This window comes from Blennius ocellaris (assembly GCF_963422515.1).
Source record: "Blennius ocellaris genome assembly, chromosome: 18".
Lineage (NCBI taxonomy): Eukaryota > Metazoa > Chordata > Actinopteri > Blenniiformes > Blenniidae > Blennius > Blennius ocellaris.
In genome coordinates, this window is record NC_137667.1 from 14,050,277 (window position 1) to 14,071,627 (window position 21,351).

At 40.5% G+C, this 21,351-nt stretch overlaps 1 protein-coding gene across 1 annotated transcript; it reads right to left on the reverse strand.

Annotated features, from left to right (window-relative positions):
• Positions 1 to 10,819: 10,819 nt before the first annotated feature.
• On the reverse strand, positions 10,820 to 18,701 carry epm2a (EPM2A glucan phosphatase, laforin; the record flags this gene model as incomplete). Its single annotated transcript, XM_080513598.1, has 4 exons — positions 10,820 to 12,579; positions 13,304 to 13,548; positions 17,372 to 17,546; positions 18,452 to 18,701. 4 exons carry the CDS (start codon positions 18,699 to 18,701, stop codon positions 12,296 to 12,298), a joined length of 954 nt encoding a protein of 317 aa, XP_080369724.1. The 3' UTR covers positions 10,820 to 12,295.
• Positions 18,702 to 21,351: the final 2,650 nt, after the last annotated feature.

Below are 21,351 nucleotides of genomic sequence, written 5' to 3' on the forward strand. Positions count from 1 at the left end.
CCCTATCTGCTTGTGAAAGAAGATGCAGCTTTTTACTGTGTCCCCTGGAGCAGAGACTCAAATGTTTCCAATTTTCCAATGCCCGGAGTCATCAAACTAAATGAACAAAACAATGAGAAGCCATCCAATAGAGCACAATGATCCTATTGTGTTAACATGCTGTGTTTGTTTTTCCTCACAGGTTTTGTGAATTTTCAGTTTCAAAAGGTTTATGAGTCAAGTGTTCTATTAAAGATGACAAGAGCAAACTAACTGGTGAGTCTGAGACGTGGGGAAGAAAAGAAGAAGCTTAAAAACAGCGATGACAGATGACTCCTTGGAAAAAAAATAGTCTGAGAAAATAAACAAAAAATAGTATAGCATAAGAGGTTTCCTGTCAGAATGTAGACAACAAACTTTCTGTTTTACCTAAGCAATTTCATCAAAAGGCCAGAAACCAGGCATTGGGCATAATGAAGGGCAACGGGAAACTTAAAATAATGAAGTTCTGTGTGAGGACAAAGTGCAGGTCGTAGAAGTTACTGCATGGGGTGCCAAGGCTGACATTTATTCTCTCACACTGACCTTTAAGGACAGCCCCTAATTACAAAGGATATTTGATTTACTTGTCGATCAAGAGGATATCCTGAAGAAGTCAGGTGAGAATTCAACAGACTTTTGTCCCTGCCTTATTAATATTATGATCTTCAGTGTTTTAGTGCTTGTTGATGGGTGTACCCATAAGCACACAGCCTTTATTATTACTGCAGCACTGAATAATGAAACACGTATTCTTTGCCAGTTTTGTGACACAGACTCATATAAAGCCATAATAAACAATAATACATTTCATATTTGGAGAAGTTTTTTATACACATGCTTACCTGGGACAGGTGAAATGTGTCACTGAGGAAAATGTTGCACACATAACAGATTTTTAACATGATGTACAAAGTTTTCCCTATAGGTATTTGCAAAGAAGCTGAATCTGAACATGACTGTTGAGAAGCCAGCGAGGCAAAAATTAAAGTACAGTAAATCAATGATGTGTTTTAATCAGAGAAATTGAGATGATAGTTATGAATATATCTGAACTATAACTGAACTCGCAGGTCAAATGTGAACTGGAAATGAAAGGAAACAAAAGTACTTGTAGCAGACCCACATATGCACGGGGAAAATATGCAAAACATCACAATGAAAGGCCTTGCTGTGACGTTAAAGTGCTCACCGCTCCAGCACCATGTGGCCAACAACTCAATATCACAAAAACAAGTTGACAAATGATTAATTTTGACACTTTTATGCATTCTAATTCATTTTTAAAAGGAAATAGAATTTTGAGGGGTTTTGAGGGCAGCCTCATCACTGACGATTTAAAAAAAAAATAATAATAATAATAAAAAAAACTTTTTTAAAGTCAAATTTAATGGTAAAATGTATTCTCCACATCACATAACAGTTACTCTGATAAGTGTTTAAATTATCTCTGGTGTTCCTTCATTCTGACAGTGTTGTGTTCAAGCAAATTCGATGAAAGTGCAGAGGCAATATTCATGGAAGCAACCCGTTTTCACATGCCTCTCCAAATTATTCTATGTGGGGGAAAAGTGTATATTCACTTTAGGAAAAATCTGCAAATAACGGTTACTCGAGAAGTGGAGTATTTGAAGAAATTGTGCACCATGACTGTGCCTTTCCTGTCACAGTGTGCTGTAGGCTATTATCTGTCCAAAGAGGCATCAGTTTGCTGGAAATGTGACATGAAATTACCCACAATCCCCTCCTGCCCTCCCATCAACTTGGCAGCTTCACAGGCCCCCAGAGTTGCGGGGTAATTTAGGGAGGCATTTCAAGAGAAAATGTGTGTGCGTGTGTGCATCTGCATGCAAGTATGTGTGTGAGAGACAGCGGGAATGAGAAAGAGATAACTCGTTTACTCAGGTTGAAAGATTGACATTGAAGGGAATGGAACTTTCTTTTGTGGAGATAAAGATGGATAGGTGAGGTCCAACAGCGTAAACTTCTTTCTGCTACAGCTTCATTTACAAAGTCATCATAGATCAGTTTCAACGCATTTGATTTCACAGCGGATGCAAATTCAAACACTTCATTAACTAGGATATGAGCTTCACCAACATTTCCCTCCAAATGTATGCACATTTTAACAGTTTATGACAACTCACAGTATGATATGACTCTTTTTTTGAAGGGCTAAATTTCCTTTGAATATTGCCTCAAGGCTTTTCAACCGTATTAGACCCCAGCAACCTCACATTGAGGCCTCTAAGGCTCTTACCCAATGCTTTTGGGATTTAATCAAACTAATATATTTCTGAGGTGAATATGGAACATCTGGCTAAATCCCCTGATTGAAGGCAGGCCTCATCTACTCTCCATCTGTCAGGCTGTAGGGCCCAGATGCGTTGACGAATAGCAGTAATAATGAGAAGACGGAGAGGGACAAAGTTTGCTACAAAGGTGAGTAAAGTGCAAAGACTGAGATGTCAATTTTTTGTAGAGTTGATACTGAATATAAATCTTCTTCAGAACATTTCAAACAAGACAGGTTTGATTCTTTTGAGTTTGAAGGCCTCGTCAAGTGCAGGCGAAGTGTTTTCTCTTACCTTATTTGTTTTCCCATATAGTCCACATTGCACACAGGTTTCTCGTTAATATAAATTCCACCATCACTTTGCAGAGTTGATATGGTGATGGGAAAACCAATCTTCTCTGATAGGTCTGCATTCATTATCTGTTGTCACTGGTGATTTATGCGTCTGGCGATCCTGCGTACTGGCAGCCATATGTCTCCTCATGCCTTCACACACAGGACTGTCCTGGTAATGATGCTGAGATTCATCATCCAAATATGCAATCAACACACTGAGTGAACTTTTAATGGTATTGACAGCTCTAAAGCCGTTCTTCCCAGCTGCGCCCACCAAGCATAACGGCAAACATTGATACAGGCAACAAAAAAAGGGGTTTGCACTGCAGGGTGTGTTGTTGCCAGACTTGAATAGAGAAACTACCCGATTTCAATTACTAATCAGCTGGCATAGCATGAGATTGAACAGGGGAAAATAGAAGAGCTCCTATAGACGGTCCATTAGCTGATGGATCTGACTTGACGTCTCATTGTGTGGCGTGAGTCATTATCCGGTTAGTGCCTTAATACCATGTAAATGATAAGGTGAACATCATCAGCTTGCAGCACAGCAAATCCTCCCACGTACTATATACAATCAATTTGCTTAAAATCGTGCAGACACCACAGTGTAAATGCTAATTTCAAAGACCTGGTCACTGAAGAGACTTTCTTTTAAATAACTGGATAGTGTTACTGAGCCAGAGACCGTTTTCAGTAATTACTCACACATTGAAAAAAGCCATCATGATGAAAAGAGATCAGAGAACGTCTGTGTATGTCGTCTTGTATTTTTCACAATGTGGGGCACACATTTTGGAGCCAATCAAGCATCACACCATTTAAGATAACTTTAAGAGTAGGAGTGACTGCGGTACTTGAGGTAAAACCTGAAGTACAAAGGAGATACCCTGAGGATTGTGTTAATATAATAGTGTACCGTAAATCAACTTTAATAAGGATTTATATATCATACTTGTGATTTTTTGATTTGGATAAGTGTTTGATGTTTTGCCCAAAATAACCATTGTTTGCATGTTGTGCATTGGCCAATATGTGCAGGCTGCTTCACAGCTTTTTGGTGTAATTCCCTCAAGCCAAACATGAGCGTTACATTGACATGATGATAGATGTTTAAAAAAAAATTTTAAATCCCAGAAATAATCTACCGTCATAGGTCAGTGCAAGATGCATCAAGTACAGGTTTTCTATATAGTCAATTTGCGAATAGATAAAGACACTTTTACAATTAAATTTGTCTACCTTAACCAATAACACAGCATGGGAACAAGTAAAATCCTAAAATGGTCTGTTTTGCAGAATGATAGCAGAAGGTACAAAAGAGTCTTTGTACTCACAAAAGGTATTTTATACTGCCAGCCTCAGGGAAGCAAAAAGCTGTCTTTCAACGCACGGCCCAGGTGCTGCAGGACAGAAGCGCCCATTCTAATGACTTGCCTGCTGTACTGGTCGAAAAGAGGAACTTGGCTCCTCTTTTTTGATCCCACTAGGCAGCTTCAACTGACAATATTGTAAGTCTTTGTTTTAGTTTCTCTCATACCAGTTAAAAAAGTTTAAACTTTTATTAAAAAAAAGGTCATTTAGAGAAAGTATTTAGTTTTGCTGTACCAGATCCACTTTTGCTCAGCTTACATTAAATACAAATTGGTCAAAGAAAGTGAATTCTTTTGGTGTGCCGCAGTGGTTAGCTGTCTGGCTCACAGCAAGAATGTCCCTGGTTCATGTCGGTTCTGGGGCTTTCCTGTGTTGAATTTGGTTGTTCTCCTTGTGTGCACACATGGATTTTCTTTGGATGATCTGGTTTGCTTTTTACAGGCCAAAAGTATTCATTTGGGTTTAACTGTTGACTCTATTGCACATGTGAATGTTTTGGTCCCTCTGTATTTGCTCTGTAAAGGACCTGCATCCTGTACAAGTTGTACTTTTCCTTCACCCACCGTCAGCTGGGATCGACTCCAACAGGACGGGCTACATCCTGGACAGGTCACCAGTCCATCACAGGACAAATACTTAGAGACAGTCAAGCTTATTCACATTCACACCTACAGGCTATTGAGAGGTTTTACTGTGGGAGGAAACTGGAGTATCTGAATGTAGAATGTGGAGCCACTCTGGCGTTTTAGTGCCAATGTAGCATTAATAGTTGCATAACTCCACGATGTGTTTCTGTGGGTCGGCGAAGATAGAAACTGCTCTAAGTATATTATGTTTCTGACCTTGTCAGAACATTATCATAGGCTACCTTTGGAGGCAGAACATTTGCAAAAGCTGATGCAATCTAACACCATTGTTTTAATCCGCAGAATAGTGCCAAAATATTGCCTGGGTTGCTAGTATTTTCACTGGGACAAATCAAAACAGCGTTGTGTGAAACATTAATTCACAAGAGCTTAAAATAAGTGTGCCAATGGATGAAAATAATCATTGTCCAAATATAAAACCAAAAGACAATTTAAGGGAGCGAATGTGCCAATGTTTTACAAAAAACCCAGGCTAATTTTTCTACATTGTACAGTTCCTGGTTTGTGTTCCCGTTGTCAAAGCATGAAATGAGAATTCATTCTCAAAGGCAGAGAGTCACCTATGGTTGTATATCACATGGTGGCTTGTTTCCTGCAATCATGCTCAAATGACGGGCACTTCTTCGACTGGATCCTTTAGCGTTCATTGATCTCATGATTGCCACGTTAACTGAGCTGTCAGCTTCAGCATCTGGCATTACTGTTTCAGCAGGGAGAAGTAAAAGTAGGATGCAGGTCCACTTATCATGCATGGCCACACAATCTCTATTCTCCTTCTGTGAGGGCTGGCCAGCTTAATTATGTGCTTAAAAAAAAAAAAAGGTTTTCAAACATGCTCCTTTCACAAGGTAATGTATACCTGTCCACTCTTGTTTGATTGGAACAGGATGACAAATATGCATGGTATGGTTTGTAAAGGTGCACACACACATACACACGCACTTGTGCTCATATTTGGGACATGTCATTGTAGCTAAGCAGAATGATAGATCAGTGGATCAGAAGCACGATTTGAAAAAATGAAATGCATTAGACATGATTTGAAGAGCATAAACAATAGAGTTATTGTTTTGTCAGGCTGTCAGGCATGTATATCCAGCTCAAGGATCAGATGAAGAGAGAGCCTTGAATATAACCATCAACAATGTCTTAATGATGCTATCTCAGGAAAACTGGGGATTAGATTTATTGTGCTGTAAATTTACATCACAGCATTGAAAAAGCAAAACTGTGTTTTCTTCTTGCACACAGCTTGACTCGTATATCATTTAGATGAAAATAGTTTCAAGGCTCCATATTTCATTATTCAAAAAACTATTTTCGTTTTATTGAAATGGGAGGGGGGGGGGGGTGCATGCATGGTTCGTATTTGATAAGCAAACCACAACAAATTCAAAAGTTCTTTAAAGCCTTTCTTATTTTTAAATGAAAGTTTTTTCTGCAATAACACAGATTGAAATCGTTTTTACAAATTTTTGCCTTTGTTTATACATATAATTCGTATAATTGCTAAAATCATCATAGGTACTTTTCAGTACCTATGATGATTTGATCAATTATAATTGACTTTTTTTTTTAATAAAGAAATGACTGTATATGATCCAAATGCAACAGTGTTGTCATGCCGTGCCATTTAAAATATAGCATTCCATATTACATTCAACTTAAATACAGAGAAACCCCATTGCATTATTAGTATTAGTATTAATGGAAGAACTAACATTTACGAGAACGAGACCCCTTGCAGATCCAAACTGCTAACAGATCATCCTGCCCTCCTTCTCATTCCCTGATCAAAGGATGTACCAGCATTTGCCTCCAGCAGGGAGATTTACAAGGTGCAGTGGAGAGTCTCTCATTCAGTCTCACCATATTCTCACCACTGAGCCTCCTATGCTGACAAAACTGATAAATTCAAATTTAATATAAATACTATGGAGAACAAGGTTTAGCAAACCAACAAACAGTGAGCGGAAGGAAGTGGTGGAGCCTGAAATAGGAGGAGAAGCCAAAGAAGCAAAAACCAAATGTCATAAAGAAGTTGTAACTAAAGTCGTAATAATGCAAAGATGTCCCAGATGTTTTGATTTCCTCACCTATTGCAACATAAACAGCATCAGTTCCTACAAAATGAAGCAATACAGCAGCAGGACTAGATATCTGCTCGTCATTTCATTTTTGAGAAGAAAGCTCTCTTTCACAGGCTTGGACGGACTCCAGAGTCTGACCCCGAGCTGAGCTGCAGGTAACAGATAGGATTTATTGATTTGGGATATATCTCTATTAACCACAGCCAAGGTCACAGCCTGTGTCTGCCGTCAAAGAGCTGTCAGTCTTCACTGAGCATGATGAATGATACCATTTCGATATTGTCTTGCAGAATATGACACACTGGTGTGATATTCCCTGACAGAATATACATAAAACAGCAGTATTTTGATTAGCGGGCTGTGCAGAGCTCCTTTTTTTCTCTCTCTCTCTCTCTAGTCACACACCACCACTTGTTTGTCATCGTGGCACAACAGGAATGTATCCCCCTCCCTTGGTCTCATCAGAGTCGGCCTTGCTGACATTGATCAATTACAGTAGCTGTGGCGAAGATGGAGAGATCAGGCATCTTGACAAGAGAGAATAGATTTTACAGGAAGCCAGTTGGTACCAACTTGATGGTGGGGACATGTCAAAGCAAACGACTACCACTTTTTCTTCATCCCACACTCTTCCCTCCTCTGTGATGAACAGTAATATTCCTAAATTGAGAGCCGTGCTTGGGTTCCAATAATGGAGGTAATAATTACAACTGCAGTCGCGGCTGGAAATTAAAAATTGTCTTTGCTTCACAGCAGCAGTGAGGCTCAGCCTGCTGACATTATCTCAAATGACCTCAGACATGCATGTGATTACAGAAATTAGTAACATTTATGCAACAAAACGAGTTGTCAAAACTCACTAGGCTACAGTTTCTCAACTGACGCATTGAGAATGTTCGTTCTTTTGCACAGACGAGCAGTCTGAGTCTTGGTCATCTGATTGGTTTAAGAAATTAATCTGCACCATTGTTCCTGCAAGCCCATGTGTCTAGTGGTGTTTGCTGCCTGCAGCTTCTGATTTCCGTTGACTGAGAGACCAAAGACTGCAGGAGAGTGTGACAACTCCGCACTCAAAGACTCTCAAGTCAACTAGGACTTCCTTACGAAGAGGTGCCGGCACGAACCGCGACACTACTGCAGCCCCTCATTGAAGGTAAAACTATGATGAGTGACAGACAAATTGTCCCAACTTTGCTTGTAAAAAGACACATTTTGGTAGCATAATACAGCTATGAAAAGAAATGTATAATTGAAACTGTGGCATAGAGGGCTCCTCATAAATCTCACCAAGGTTCTCTAGAGAGAGGAAATTAAGTACACCCTGAGCAAAGGCAAGAAGCCCACCAACTGATTGGAAAATTAATTGGTTGCATAGTTTATGCGTTAAAGCAATAAACAATTTTCAGATTGCATTCACACAAGTCTGTATGGGAAATGTCGAGTCTGCATACATCAGCACGGCCATTGTTATGGTCCCCCTGGGACAAAGGCTCGATATTACTGAATGTCAGTAGGGTACTGCCCCAAGCTGTTTGTGAAAGGACTCAGACTGCAAATAATGCATTAAAGTTCAGATGGCCAGTCTTGCACCCCAATTGAAGTGATATAAACTACTGGGGGGATCTTTGCTTTTGGATTTGGTAGCTGGGTTCAAATCTCACATGACTTCCACTTTCAAAAAGTTAAACTGTCTCATCAGCATAAACCCATCGACAGTTCAGCTGAGGGCACACGGAAATTGAAGTGTCTGACCCCCAAATAAACTTCATTGTGTTTACTCTTTCATCACAACCTGCAGGTAAACACTGTTCTCTTCTGGTGATCTCCATGCCACAGGATGCATACAGTCAATAAAGACAGAGTCTTGCCCTCAGACAAAGTTAAGCGCAGCACCATCATTGCTCTCGATGGCTCTGTGAACTCAGACGAAGCAAGTGATATGGCTGGTTTTAGAATCTATTAAGTCAATTGACCGAGAAAATACAGACTGATGTGATGAATATAAATCATTTGTGGCCGTGTGACCTGTGGGATTGCCTGTGCATGTGAAAAAGCTTAATCTATTAATGCTGGACGAATGCACAAAGCTATATAAACTGCATTAAAGATGAATGACAAATATTTGAAAGACCAAAGTTCCTGTTCAGACGATGATGCATCTTCAAGGATGTAAGTCTCATTGGACAAAATAGAATTGAGAGGAACCAGATCGCATGACTTTTTATAATAGCATCTATGACAAATGTGAAATTTGAACAGATCACTTTTGCGTGCACTTCAATGGCTTTTCTGGCTATGATCGTCATATGCATAGCAAAACATTTGAAGGATCTGTTTAGAAAGAAAGGGCTATGTGACAAGTCTTTAAGCTGAAGCTTGAGCTAAGAGGAATAAAGGCCCTAAATGCAGTTTGATCTGTCACATAGAATATGGATAATCTGCATGCAGTGACGATCCAAATGCAATTTTTGCAGGAACATGTTTTATAGGGGATTTCATTGATTCTTTTGGAGAAGTTTGTTTATCTAGAATCGTTTGGTTTCCATTTATATTTCATTGTCCAGCAGGAGCACAGCTCACATCATTTTCATTTACCAAATGAACTCAGTCTTTAGTTTTCGTCTGCAGTTAAAGTCGGTGTTTGATGACATTCTGTAGTGTCATAGGCTCGAGATAATTGCTCTCTTTGATATTTTTATCAATATTGGTTGTAGTAATGATGTGCTTCAGGCTTTCCATTTCAATATTGTCAGTAATACTTACAAAAAAAACAGACTGATTTTATGATGTGAAAAAGTTGCAGACACAGTGAAATCAAAACTGCTGTCAGTGCAGAACTCATGTATTGGCTGTAAAAAAAACAAAACAACCCAAAACAATTTCTTGTTGTTATAATGCAACGGTTCTTAAAGTTTCAAAGCTGTCCAAATATAAGCTTAGGGCTTGAGGCTATGTAGCTCCGTTGTTTTTGTTTCTCAGTTTTAAACATGAACACTCAGTGTTGGCCTCAAGGCGAGAGAAGTGCACCTAGAGTTGTAACTTTGCAGGTCTGAATCCCACAACAGACAGGTCATCACTGTGAGTCCGTGAGTAAGACCACTGAATCTCCAAGTGTTGCACTGTGGCTGCACTGCTCCTAATGGGCATAGTGAAGGTTAACTGTAAACAGAATGGGTTAAATGCATAAATTACTTCAGAAGGATTCATAAAGTAAGCTTTCTTTCTTTGTTCAGGTCAGATAAGGGGTTGAGGACACAGATTACATTACAGTCACTGAAATCCATTCTTGTTGTTGACTTGTTACATTTCAAAGGTAAAGTAGGTGAAGATCACTGCCACTAAAACAGTGACGAAAATATACTGATAGGTAAAACATTATAAACTGCATTTTAGAACAATTAAGAACATTTCTGGTAATATCCATTTGCTAAAGACTTTTTGTACTCATTGCTTAATGCCAAGTGAAGAGTGGCGTTGTTTATATTGCCATTATTTGTTTGTAACCTGCATACAGCTGTGTACCTCGTATGGAGGATGTGGATTTTGCAAACTATCTTAATTCATCCATCATCCATAAGGCTTTATCAAATTCTGGGTTGCAAGGGGCTGAGACCCGTCCCAGCTGATTGTGGGCGAAAGAAAGATGCATCATACATCATTTTCAATCATGAGATTTTAGAGCCTTACAACATCTTCGATGCAGTGAGGCTGCAGTTCCTAGATGACAGAATGAATGTGTTTGTACAGGCAAGGCCGTAGCAGTTGTCACGTACGTAGTGTATTCTCATTGTGAGGAAGGGTTGAGGTTACTGATGTTCTTCTTAATCTCTGTTACAGGTTTAAATTGTAGAACTTCTGATTCACAGCTTGAGTGCAAATTAATGAGGTGCAAAAATACTGGAGTAAAAACACAACATAAATGACTTCACTGTAGCTTTAAAAGCAGCTCATTGGTCAGTCACAATATGCACATTATACACACACTCACTTTTGTTTCAAACAGTTTCGCAATCCACTTTATTAATGAGCATAGTAGATGGTTCTACCGGCCCCTCATTCACAATGACATCCTCATCAGATCGGTACATTTCTATGACAATATGATTGATTATCGAATTCAATAATGTTCCTAATAGGGGAACAGATACAATAAACCAAGTCAAAGTGAAAACAATATATCCTCTCTTCTATACAAAAGTTCAAAACTGAAAACTAATAACAATGTTTGATGCTTCAATGGGTTATTATGAATGCATTCAGACAGTCTGGCAGAAATGTTTTGCTATTTAGGAGACAGATCTCAATAGCATCTGTCAGATGAATAAATAAAGATAAAACGCCAAAAGGCTCCGTAGAAGAGACGGGGTGGAGCCGGATCCTTCGACGGGAACCAAATATCTCTGACAGGGAAGGAGAGGCACTGCTGATGTATTGGTTTTAGGAATTGATTTTTAGCCTTGCATGATGTCTACTTTCAATGAAGACCTGTTTCCTTTCATTGAGAAGAATGGCATGACGCATATAAATATGTGGTAGCAACCTCATTCTCTCAAAATTTACTGTACATTAGTTGCATATGAGAGCAATCAAAAGTTATTCTACTCTCGTGTTCCAGTAAACTTAATTAAAAATGTGTTAAAATGTTTGTCTATGGGCTCTGACCACACAGCTGATTTCACAAAATGAATGTTCAGGTTTGGTGTTTTGTTTCATATTTTTTCCCTCCATCAGAGCTTCATTGTTGACGTAATTTAAAAACACACAAAAAAACTCTTCAATGTTACATTCGCAGTTTGTATGAAACGTTCAGTAAAAAGAAGTGCAGCAGAGCTTGAATGTAAAAATGTTTGTGTGTATACCTGGATGTTGTGCCACAGAAATGTTGGCATGTCTAAGTTTGAGGATGACTCTATTAGAACATGCAAGTACCAGAAATTAAAGCCCCAAAGCACAAACTGGACCTGTGGATATCCTCGCTGTAAAACAACAGCACTCAGCACTACCCCACTGTGCAGCCCACGAAACAGAGTTCATGCTTTTCCTGATAAATGACTTGAAATGATAAATCTCACCTTGCGATCGCTTTTTTTTTGTCATGGTGGTGTTTGTTTTTCTGCATCTTTGCTTCATTCATTGCACTTTACTGCATCAAGTAAAAGTTGCCTTTTGAAAATGTCAACTATATTTATTGATTAACGCTAAAAAGGCTAAAAGAAAAGGTCTGTTCAAACAACCCTATGAACACACAGTGAAAATTACTCACAGTATCCTCAGTTGACTCCAAGTGGCAGGTTGAACTAAATGGCAGAGAACTGAAAGCTAAAGTGTCACAGTAAGATTCATTACTTTTCAGACTTGTGCAAGCGCGACTCTCTCCAGGTAGTTGGACACCAACCACAGTCTTTTGAAGTTGGTTATTAATGTAGACATTACAGTAAAGTAGAAAAAATAAGTAATTTACTAGTGACAGGTCATTTCACCCTCTGAAATAGTTTCCACTGGATTTTCAGTATTCTGCTTGAAATACAAAGGCTTCATGTTTCTGGAGAGGATATGGAAGCTCGAAGCTGTCCAAACTTCTGGATGAAGTCTCCTTGAGCTTGAATTAAAGCTTCCTCGTCGATGTACACTGCAGGTCTCCTGGCTGCTACGAAGTACTGCACTTTCCTCAGGGTCCAGCGATGGATGTACATGAGCAGGCCGCACACGGCTGCAGTGGACCGGCCGACTCCTGCGTTACAGTGGACATAGACGGTGTGCCCGTTCTCCAGGAGGCCGTGAAGTAAGAACACAGCCTGCGGGAGCATCCTGGTCCGACCTGCAGCAGAAGATGACACATAAATACAAAGGAGATACGCTATGCTTTACCTATGAAATAAACATTTTGTTAGTTTAGCTCTCACTTTCTGATTAAGGTATTTTACCTGCGACTGACGAAGTCAAGCCGAGTGATTTCAGCTGAATCATTTCTAATGATCTACCACTGCTGGCATTTTAGTTTATATTATCACTCAGTTCTCCTGCTGCTTACAGGATTTGGCACGGCGAGTTGAAGCTGTCTTGGAAAAACAAGGCCGCACTCAGTCGCGTTTTGGAAATTTCTCCAGCTCCACAATGAAAACACATCCAGGTATTCTATTCACGAGGAAGTCAAGCAGAAGAAACAGGATATTTTCATAGAAATATTTTCAGCTGTTAACATGTTTGCTCCTTTTGTGACCATTTACAAGAAATTGCATGTCGTCACTCAAATTGAAGAAACGCGCTGCCAATTGCAGGAGCAGGAACGCATCCCACAAGAGCTGCAATTTTGGAGACGCCCGAAGCCATCACTTCACGACACCCGTCAGACACCTGCCTATTTTGTCTCTTTCCAACACATCAACAGAAGAAAATGCTCACTTGACGTGTAACATCCACCCACTAGAAGATGCAATTCTAACCAGATAATGTTATTCATTTCACCTGTCTGCAGGTGAGACGTTAGTCTTCTTGTTTATCGCAAGAAACAAAAGTCAAGACGTTGTCACACAAAGCATTACCGGCGGTGCTCATGTCGGGCGTGGGCATCCACACGTACACAAGGCCACAGTCTTTGTATAAATCCATCATGGTCTCTGGGGTCATCGCTTCCTCGGGGTCGCGCCTGCAGCCATGGGAGTTGTTCACCACGTCCCACTCGGTCTGGAAGTTCATCACCGCCGTGACGCCCAGTTCCCGCTTCATCTTTATTGTCACATGTTCCACCTGTCGAGGGCAGCTCCCCAGCCAAACACGCGGCAGCACCCTGAAGGAAATAAATAGGAGCTGCATTAATCTTTTATTTGTACGCTTCCGTTTTTACTATCCTGTACACGTGGTGACGCCCGGCCGTCAGCCGCTCAGAACATTGATAAGGTCCTGGTGAATACTATCACACTCTGCAAGGTCCAAATAGGACTGTTTTATTTGAGTAATGTTTAGATAAAAGTGAAAAGAATTCACAGCGGAGATGTGGAATAAAAGAAAGTGGTGATGGATTGCAACTGTATTGGAGCTGTATTATGGGAAAAGATGTTTTCAAAGGTATGAACTAAATCTCACCTAAATGGAAAAATGATATCAGGAACAATATAGGCTGAAAAAAAAAGAAGAAAAAAAAAAAGGTAAATGGGCAGAATCACAGAATTTTAGGTTGCTCTGTGCAGAAAGGTGCTTTTAAATGGTCTTGCAAACATAGCGATGGAAATCTGACCTTTGTAGGTCACTAATAAACAAAAGGTTTCACTGCCGTGTCTTTTTTTTCCCTGACTCCTCCACTCACAGAGCAGTAAAGTTTTATTGACCTCTTCCTTTAATTTTCTTCCTGACCACTATGGTTTGAAGCACACTCAATTTGGTGTTCATCAGTATGCTTAAAGTCACCATCCAGAGGAGGTGACACGTAAAAGACAGAACGCAGTAAAATCTGTGCTGTCCCATAGTGGCACTGCAGGGAAACTCTGGTCTCATCTTAATGTCTCACCCAGTGTCAATATGTACTTCATGGACTGCATAAAACCTGAAAATTAAACGCCACACGTTCTTATTATCAGGCCCATTAAACTGGCAGATTGATGAGCGAGTTAAATCTATTCTAAAAGTTTTAATGAAAATTATACTTTGTTTTGGGGCCACATGGTGGTGCAGTGGGGGGTTTGATTCACTCCTGCATATTGGTGTCGATCCACCAGTAAACGGAGAGCTTCGACTTCCAGCTCAGATGGCTTTTCATCCCACCTGCCAGCATCATTGCCTCCGCTTGCCTGAACCTGTGACCTCCCGTCACTCATGAATAAGACTTCCAAGTTACTGCTCCACCATTGGAGTTAGTCTCATGCAAAAACATTAACCTAAAACATCTTAATTTGTCAAGGCGAACAGTTTTAGAAAGGCATTACAAAAACAACTAAATATCACGCCTCTTTTCCTCTTAATACCTGAAAGTAAGGGCATAAAGGTCTCTCTGAATCGTTTAATGAGTTACTGCAGAGAGTTTGTGTGAAACTTGGGGCCACGCGGTTTCAAGGTTTGGTAGACTAATTTAAAAAGCTATTAATACACAAGACACAGTGCTTCCTACTGAACACGGGTCCTTGACATAAGCCTTGTAAGGTCCTTGGACACAAATTAAAGCCTGGTGGCAGCAGCTCATTTTCATGCAAGTTATGTGCCGACTGCCTCACGGGTCCTGGGGCTAATTTCTGCTGTGCCTGGTATACCATGGCACCAAGCCTGCCCCTTAAAAAAAAGGAGGGCATGCATGGGTAGAGCATGCTGCCTGGACTGATTCAGTTTCTATCATGAAGGTACATTTGGTGTGAATCATCTTCATCAGGGGTAACTTTTACTTTGAATCAATCATGTCCATCACTGCTGCTCATCCTGCAGCTGTCTCCTGCCAAAGGTCCTGTCAAATGTCTATTTAAAGTGAGTGTAACAGGAACATCAGAATGCATTGCAGAATTACAGAAAACAGCAAAAACATTGTGTTTATTTTTTTCCCCCCGAGTAAATGGTTGATCTGAAGGTAGTTGGTCACCATCTGGGCACCAAAATGATATATTTCTCTCAAACAACCACTTTGGTTGTTTTTTTTTACTGGGTTTTGATGAAAGAATGAGACCATCATTTAGCTGTTGTGATTTATGGGAAATTCAATTTGATATGACTAAAAAGTCAGTGAAGTAAAGGAAGGAGTGTTGTCGGGACAGAAAAGTGCACATTTCTATAAAATGAATTCCATAAACCAACAGTTCTTGGTAGTTGAAACCACAACATTAGATGAGCAGCATTAGATGGGAGATGTCCAGTAGTGTTTCATACTGATCAATCCCACATCACAGCTGATGTCACCTGGTTTCATATAGCCTATTAAAAAAGAAAAGCGACCCAAAATGATAAAATTAAATGATTCGATCTGCTTGAAGAGGTTTAACCGTGGCTTCTGTACGGCCGGCAGGGTTGTTACAGAATGATGTGCCTTTCCACTCTTCTTACAATCCTCTGCTGGGGACCGTCTCCTGCCTGAAAGGAGCTCATAAACCAAACAAATAAAGTCTCAGTGGACGACTGCAACATTTCAAGGAGTCAAAGATGCAACTTTATCCAGACAAGAATGTACAGCATCAATCGAAGTAAGGTGAAATAATGTCGTTCTACATAGATATTTTAAAAAGACAATGAGAAATTACACACACCATCTGAAACAATCTGTTGTAAATACCAAAATCGACAAAACACCTCAGAACTAGGTGCAAAATATGATAAAAGCTTGAATGCATGTGCATTTAGGTATGGGCGACCTTTCTTGCAGCTATTTGGCTGAGAAGCTGTTAAAGATGGTCCGAGTTGCCACAAATAGCCCCTATTCTTTCTGGTGCACTTGTTCATGAAAATGAGCCGTCATGGAGGACAACAAAAAAATGTTTCCTTCACACACGGTTACTATGACTGTCTCAAGCTTTGAACTGTAAGAGTAAAATAAAGAGTGAATTTTGAATGAGGTCCCGTCCTTTCTCTCGGGGAGGTCGGGAAGGTCTATTTTTTCGAAAGGACAATCATTTTCAAAGTGACGGAGAGCAATTACAACTGAACTGGGAACTGCAAGGTTGAAAAACAAAGGAGCGAAGAGAGGTGACCGAGGCTTTGTCCGAGAGGCGAGGTTTAAAATGAACGACTTTCATCAGGAAAAGGACAGCGAGGAGTGTGAAGGAGCACATCTTTGACAAATACATCACAACAAAATGGAAATTAACCTTTTATGTGGAGCACAGATCAATTCATACACCTTAATAAAGAAAGAAGGGAAAACAAATTTTTGGACTGTTGGGAGTGGTGAAAATACACTATGTAATCAAAAGGCTAGTATTCATTGGTATGGTTGGCTGAAATCACTGTATGGGTGTGTATTTCAAGGGAAAAAAATATCAAAAGCTTTCAAGTTGATTAAAATTGAGAACATACTGCTGTAAGTCCAATAAGTCATTGTGGCAGATGTCCCCTCTCGTAGTGGGGATGAGTAGATATTCCTATGCAGTGTTATTAATAAAGCTTGATTGGATGATAGGAAGAATCCCATGATGGCAGTCTAAAACTTTCATTCATTTTGAAGGTTCAAGGTTCAAGAAACAACTGCGCTTTGTTGCTCTGTGGCCACTGAATTACAATATTCAAGGTTCAGCTTTGCCGGTGGGAGGCCCGTCACACCTCTCACTACAACGTGGACTCTTTACTGGCTCCAGAAGCCTGTTAATTTTTTAGTATGATTATTATTACACTTTATTGTAGACATGTGTCTACAAAATGTACCATTTCATGATCGTCAAGGGAGAGGGATAATCTGTTTGTGTTGCTGCTTGTAGTAAACAAGACTGCTGGAGCAACTTGGAAAATTGTAGCCATGGAGCAATAAATATATCTCAGTCCTGATATCGTCATAAATAACAATACGCCATCTTTGTTTAACTTTAATTGGCTTGAATATGTCTTGAGTGACGATCATGTCCAGGTTATTTTCATGCAGTTTAGATTTAAATGCTGGAAACATCGTCACGCGCCATACAACTTTTGTTACGATTGCGACGCGTTACCTGGAGAAATGTATGGCCTTCTGACCAGCCACACCCAAGTAAAAGTTGGTCGTGTGCTTCATCTCATCCGTGTGTCCCTTTTCTTCAATCCAGTGTCCGATCGGGTGGCAGTAAACTCCCTCCACCACGTTCTTCTCGTCATACGAACAGCATCTGTCATGGCTGGGACCGCTCCCTGCATGGTGGAGAGCAGACACAACTTTACTCCAGGTGAGTAGGCAGATTTACATTTCACATTATGTTGGAAAACAGCATGCAGAGAGAGTTTCCTTTTGCCAACGGCCTCTGTCACCACATGAAAAATAGTGGGCACGAGAAACAAGAAGCTATTTTCCTAAATGTACGTGTGTGTATTGATACGACCTATCATATACACACCGACTCCTTCAGCTTCCTTGCATACATCAAACACACACTAGAATCTGCTTAGTCTTTCAAATTAATCCAAACCTGCATCATATCAAAAAATTACACGTGTATGGCAATCTTTATGAAATATAAAAAAATGTATTAGAAAAAAACTCAAAAATTGGGGATAGATAGAAAGGGCCACTATCAACAACAGCTGGCTGAGGCTTAAAGTTTGTTTTTTTTAAGGTTCAAGGTTCAAGGTGTTTTATTTGTCATTTCAACAGTAAAAGCCAGGTTTTACCCTGGTGCCGACATACATAAATAAATAAATAAGTATATACACAAGAAAATGGAATAAAAAAATAAAATATAAAATAAAATATAATAACAGAGCAGTTCAATGACTGGGGTGTCATGATTTCAGTTAATATATTAAATATATATTGTGTTTAGGGAAACAAGATGCAATAACAAGTAGTGGTGATCTTACGTGCTGTTAATTAGTATTTCTGACGACACACAGAGAGAGAGACGAAAGCATGTGAGGTACGTCACTGTAATGATAATGTCCCTATATGAGTATACCACGTGGCTTGCGCGCCCTCGTGTGGCGGTGGAGCCGCGGTACATTGTGCAAACCAAACATGGTGGACCCAATCTATTTAAAAAAACAAAAACAAACAAATAAAAACACTGCCCTCGCGCACGGGGTGTAAAATAAAAGGGTACCTTCCCAGATGAAATCTCCTCCCGGGACTCTCTGGATGAACTTGAACCACAGCGTGTCGGTGAACGGCACCGCCAGCCGCACGTCCCCGGTCCACAGACACGGCTCCTCCGCAGACGGCAGAGTCCGAGACGCTTTCATCGGAACCGCCCCGCTCGGGTCCCAGTGACCCATTTCATCCCGTGAGCCCAAAACAAACACCTCCACGTCGGAGGACTCCGGCGTGAGAATGACGCCGAATCGGAACAACATCGCTGCGTGCAGGACTCACTTCTATGCCTCCAATGGCGCAGCAGCACGCGCAGCTGTTTACCTTTTCGTCATACTGGTGGTGGAAGATTCGTGAACGAGTGGAGTCTTGTGAACGGCTCTTTTGGACTCCACTGACCCGACAGTGGAGGAGCTCAGCAGCTCCTTCAGCGGCAGGCTCCGACACCCGCAGTGTAAAACAGAACGCTGCCGGAAGTCATTCATCCCAACAGCTGTTAGGATATTTAACAACGCACTGTAAATGTCCTACATGTACCGTTACACCTGCACTGAGTCCAGCTCTCTACCTATCTACACTGTGTGTATAGCAATCCTGGCAATTTAGGATTTTTCTTTGTACTGGATTGTTTTATTTTTTATTGTTATTTTTACATATTCTATTTTTTGTGCTCTTTTTTTTTTGTTGCTCTTGTTTAAATATTTACATATGTTTACATATTTTAATTCCTTAATTTTATAAGTTCTGCACCTTTTACCTTGAGCTGTTGTAAGTTTGTGTTTCCCCCTGGGGAGGAATAAAGCTCTCTACTCTACTCAGTAGTGTGTTCGTTAACGGTAGCCAACAGTATTGTTAGCTGTATCTATATAATTTATAGTTTTCTGTGCATTCATTTTCCTTTCTAATGTTTTTTTTTTAATTTATCTAAAGTAACATGGCTGCTAGGACACCAGTGAGGATCCCTGTGGACTTTGCCATACAAATGATCCAGGACAGATTGGATGAAGAGCCCATCAGAGGCATTGACTCAGAATGTGACATCTCAGATGTCGAGGACCCCGACTGTCGTCCCCCACTGAACAAGGCCAGTCAGACACAGGTATCTGTTTTAATCTGACTGGGTGTTGACAAGGCTGAGTTGTTGGCCTTTTCCTGGATATTAACAATATCCATTTCTTCTTCAGATGACTCATCAGAAGACTCCTCTGTTTTTAGCACATACGGTATATAAATTGATACTTGTTAAAGTATAATTAGCTTTAATTAAGTAATATAATCATGTTTGAAGATGAACTGCCACCGCAGCAGAAGAGAAATAGTAAGCTCTCAGTCATACAGGAGTAGTCCATTGTACATGAAGGTTCTTCAGCTGCATCAACAGGAACTCAAACTAATGAACATGAGCCAAAAGACTCTGACTGTTTGAAACCTGCAGTCTGTGAGGTTCCTCATTGTTTCTCATGGACCTGAAGCATTTAGCTCTGACCACAACCTGTCCCTCCACAATATTTGTTTACTATAAGCATGCAGAAGCAAGGTTAATAACTAATAACTATATGTATTACATTAAATAAATAAATAAATTCATTCACTTTTCAGATTCACTTCTCTCCATTAAAATTCAGTTTTACGATTCAATGTTTTGTGCCACACATAGTGGACTCTGCACGAGGCTAAACAAGTCGAACGCAGATGATAAGAAATGGCTTTTATCACAGTACTTACGACTTTTACCTGGCATAAACTCCTCCGATGCAAATATTAACTGGAAATACGATGTTCCCGGTGGTCAACTGGCCAGCTGGCATCCCGGTACAAATACCAGGAGTCATCATGACTTTATTGTGACACCCATTCAATAGATTCAATTTCAAATTAGACCATTCCAATTGAGATTCAAAGAATTCAAATTCACTTCCTGCTGAAACAAGGTTTATCCCATACCTATTGAAGGTTGTTTACCAAGCAGAAATGATGCTGCATTCAAATTAAAATAGGAAAGTAGATGAGAAAACAAGGAGGAAGGAAGGAGTCCAGTCTGCTTTCCTTTATTGCCTCCAGCGGCAGGACAGTTCACCTGTCAAACATTTTCACCTGCGTGACTGGACGTCCTCTTTTAACACCTCCCCGTCACCGACACACCCACTCCATTGCAGGAACCTCCGTCCAGGTGCCCACCACAATAAAATATAAAATAATGCTACTACTCATATGGTAACTAAAAAAAATGATGGCATGAGAGTGATTTTTGTTTTTGTAATATATATTTATTTACAGGTGGGGTTTATGAGACGGTAGCAGGCAACTACGATTTGAGGAACCAGGAGCCGACTTGAGGCTGGTAACGTTGGATCCGGCCAACGAGGTCACGATGACAGCGGGTGGGGTCAACCATAGGGCTTGGTGCCCGTGGAATGTGCTGACCCCCACTCCTGCTCGGACCTCGCCCCCGTGGTCTTTTCCTGCCCTAAAAACAGAAAACACATGAATAACTAAGTTGATTTTTTTTTTAAAACAAACTCTTGAGCAGTTTTAGTGACGTCTTGTGAACATTAATGAGTTTAAGGTGAGGAGAGAGTTCATACGTTGTTGTAGGCGGTAGACCAGCCCGGGGATTTGGCCTCGTGGATCCACGCATCGGCCCTGGCTCGCTCATAATATGTTCTCTGCCTACGGCGCGACAACAACCTCCACTGAGGACAGACGACAACACATTGTCAGCACACACACACAGACACACAAAGACAAGCCAGCTTCTAAACATGAGTAATGAATTTGTATCTCTAAAATGTAGGAGCAGACAACTTACCCTTAGCATGCCCAGCTGTGTGGCAACGACGGGCCTCTGGTCTTTCAGGAAGAGCATGCACGCAGTTGATGGTTTAATTGCGTACAGCCCCCCATCGCCATCGT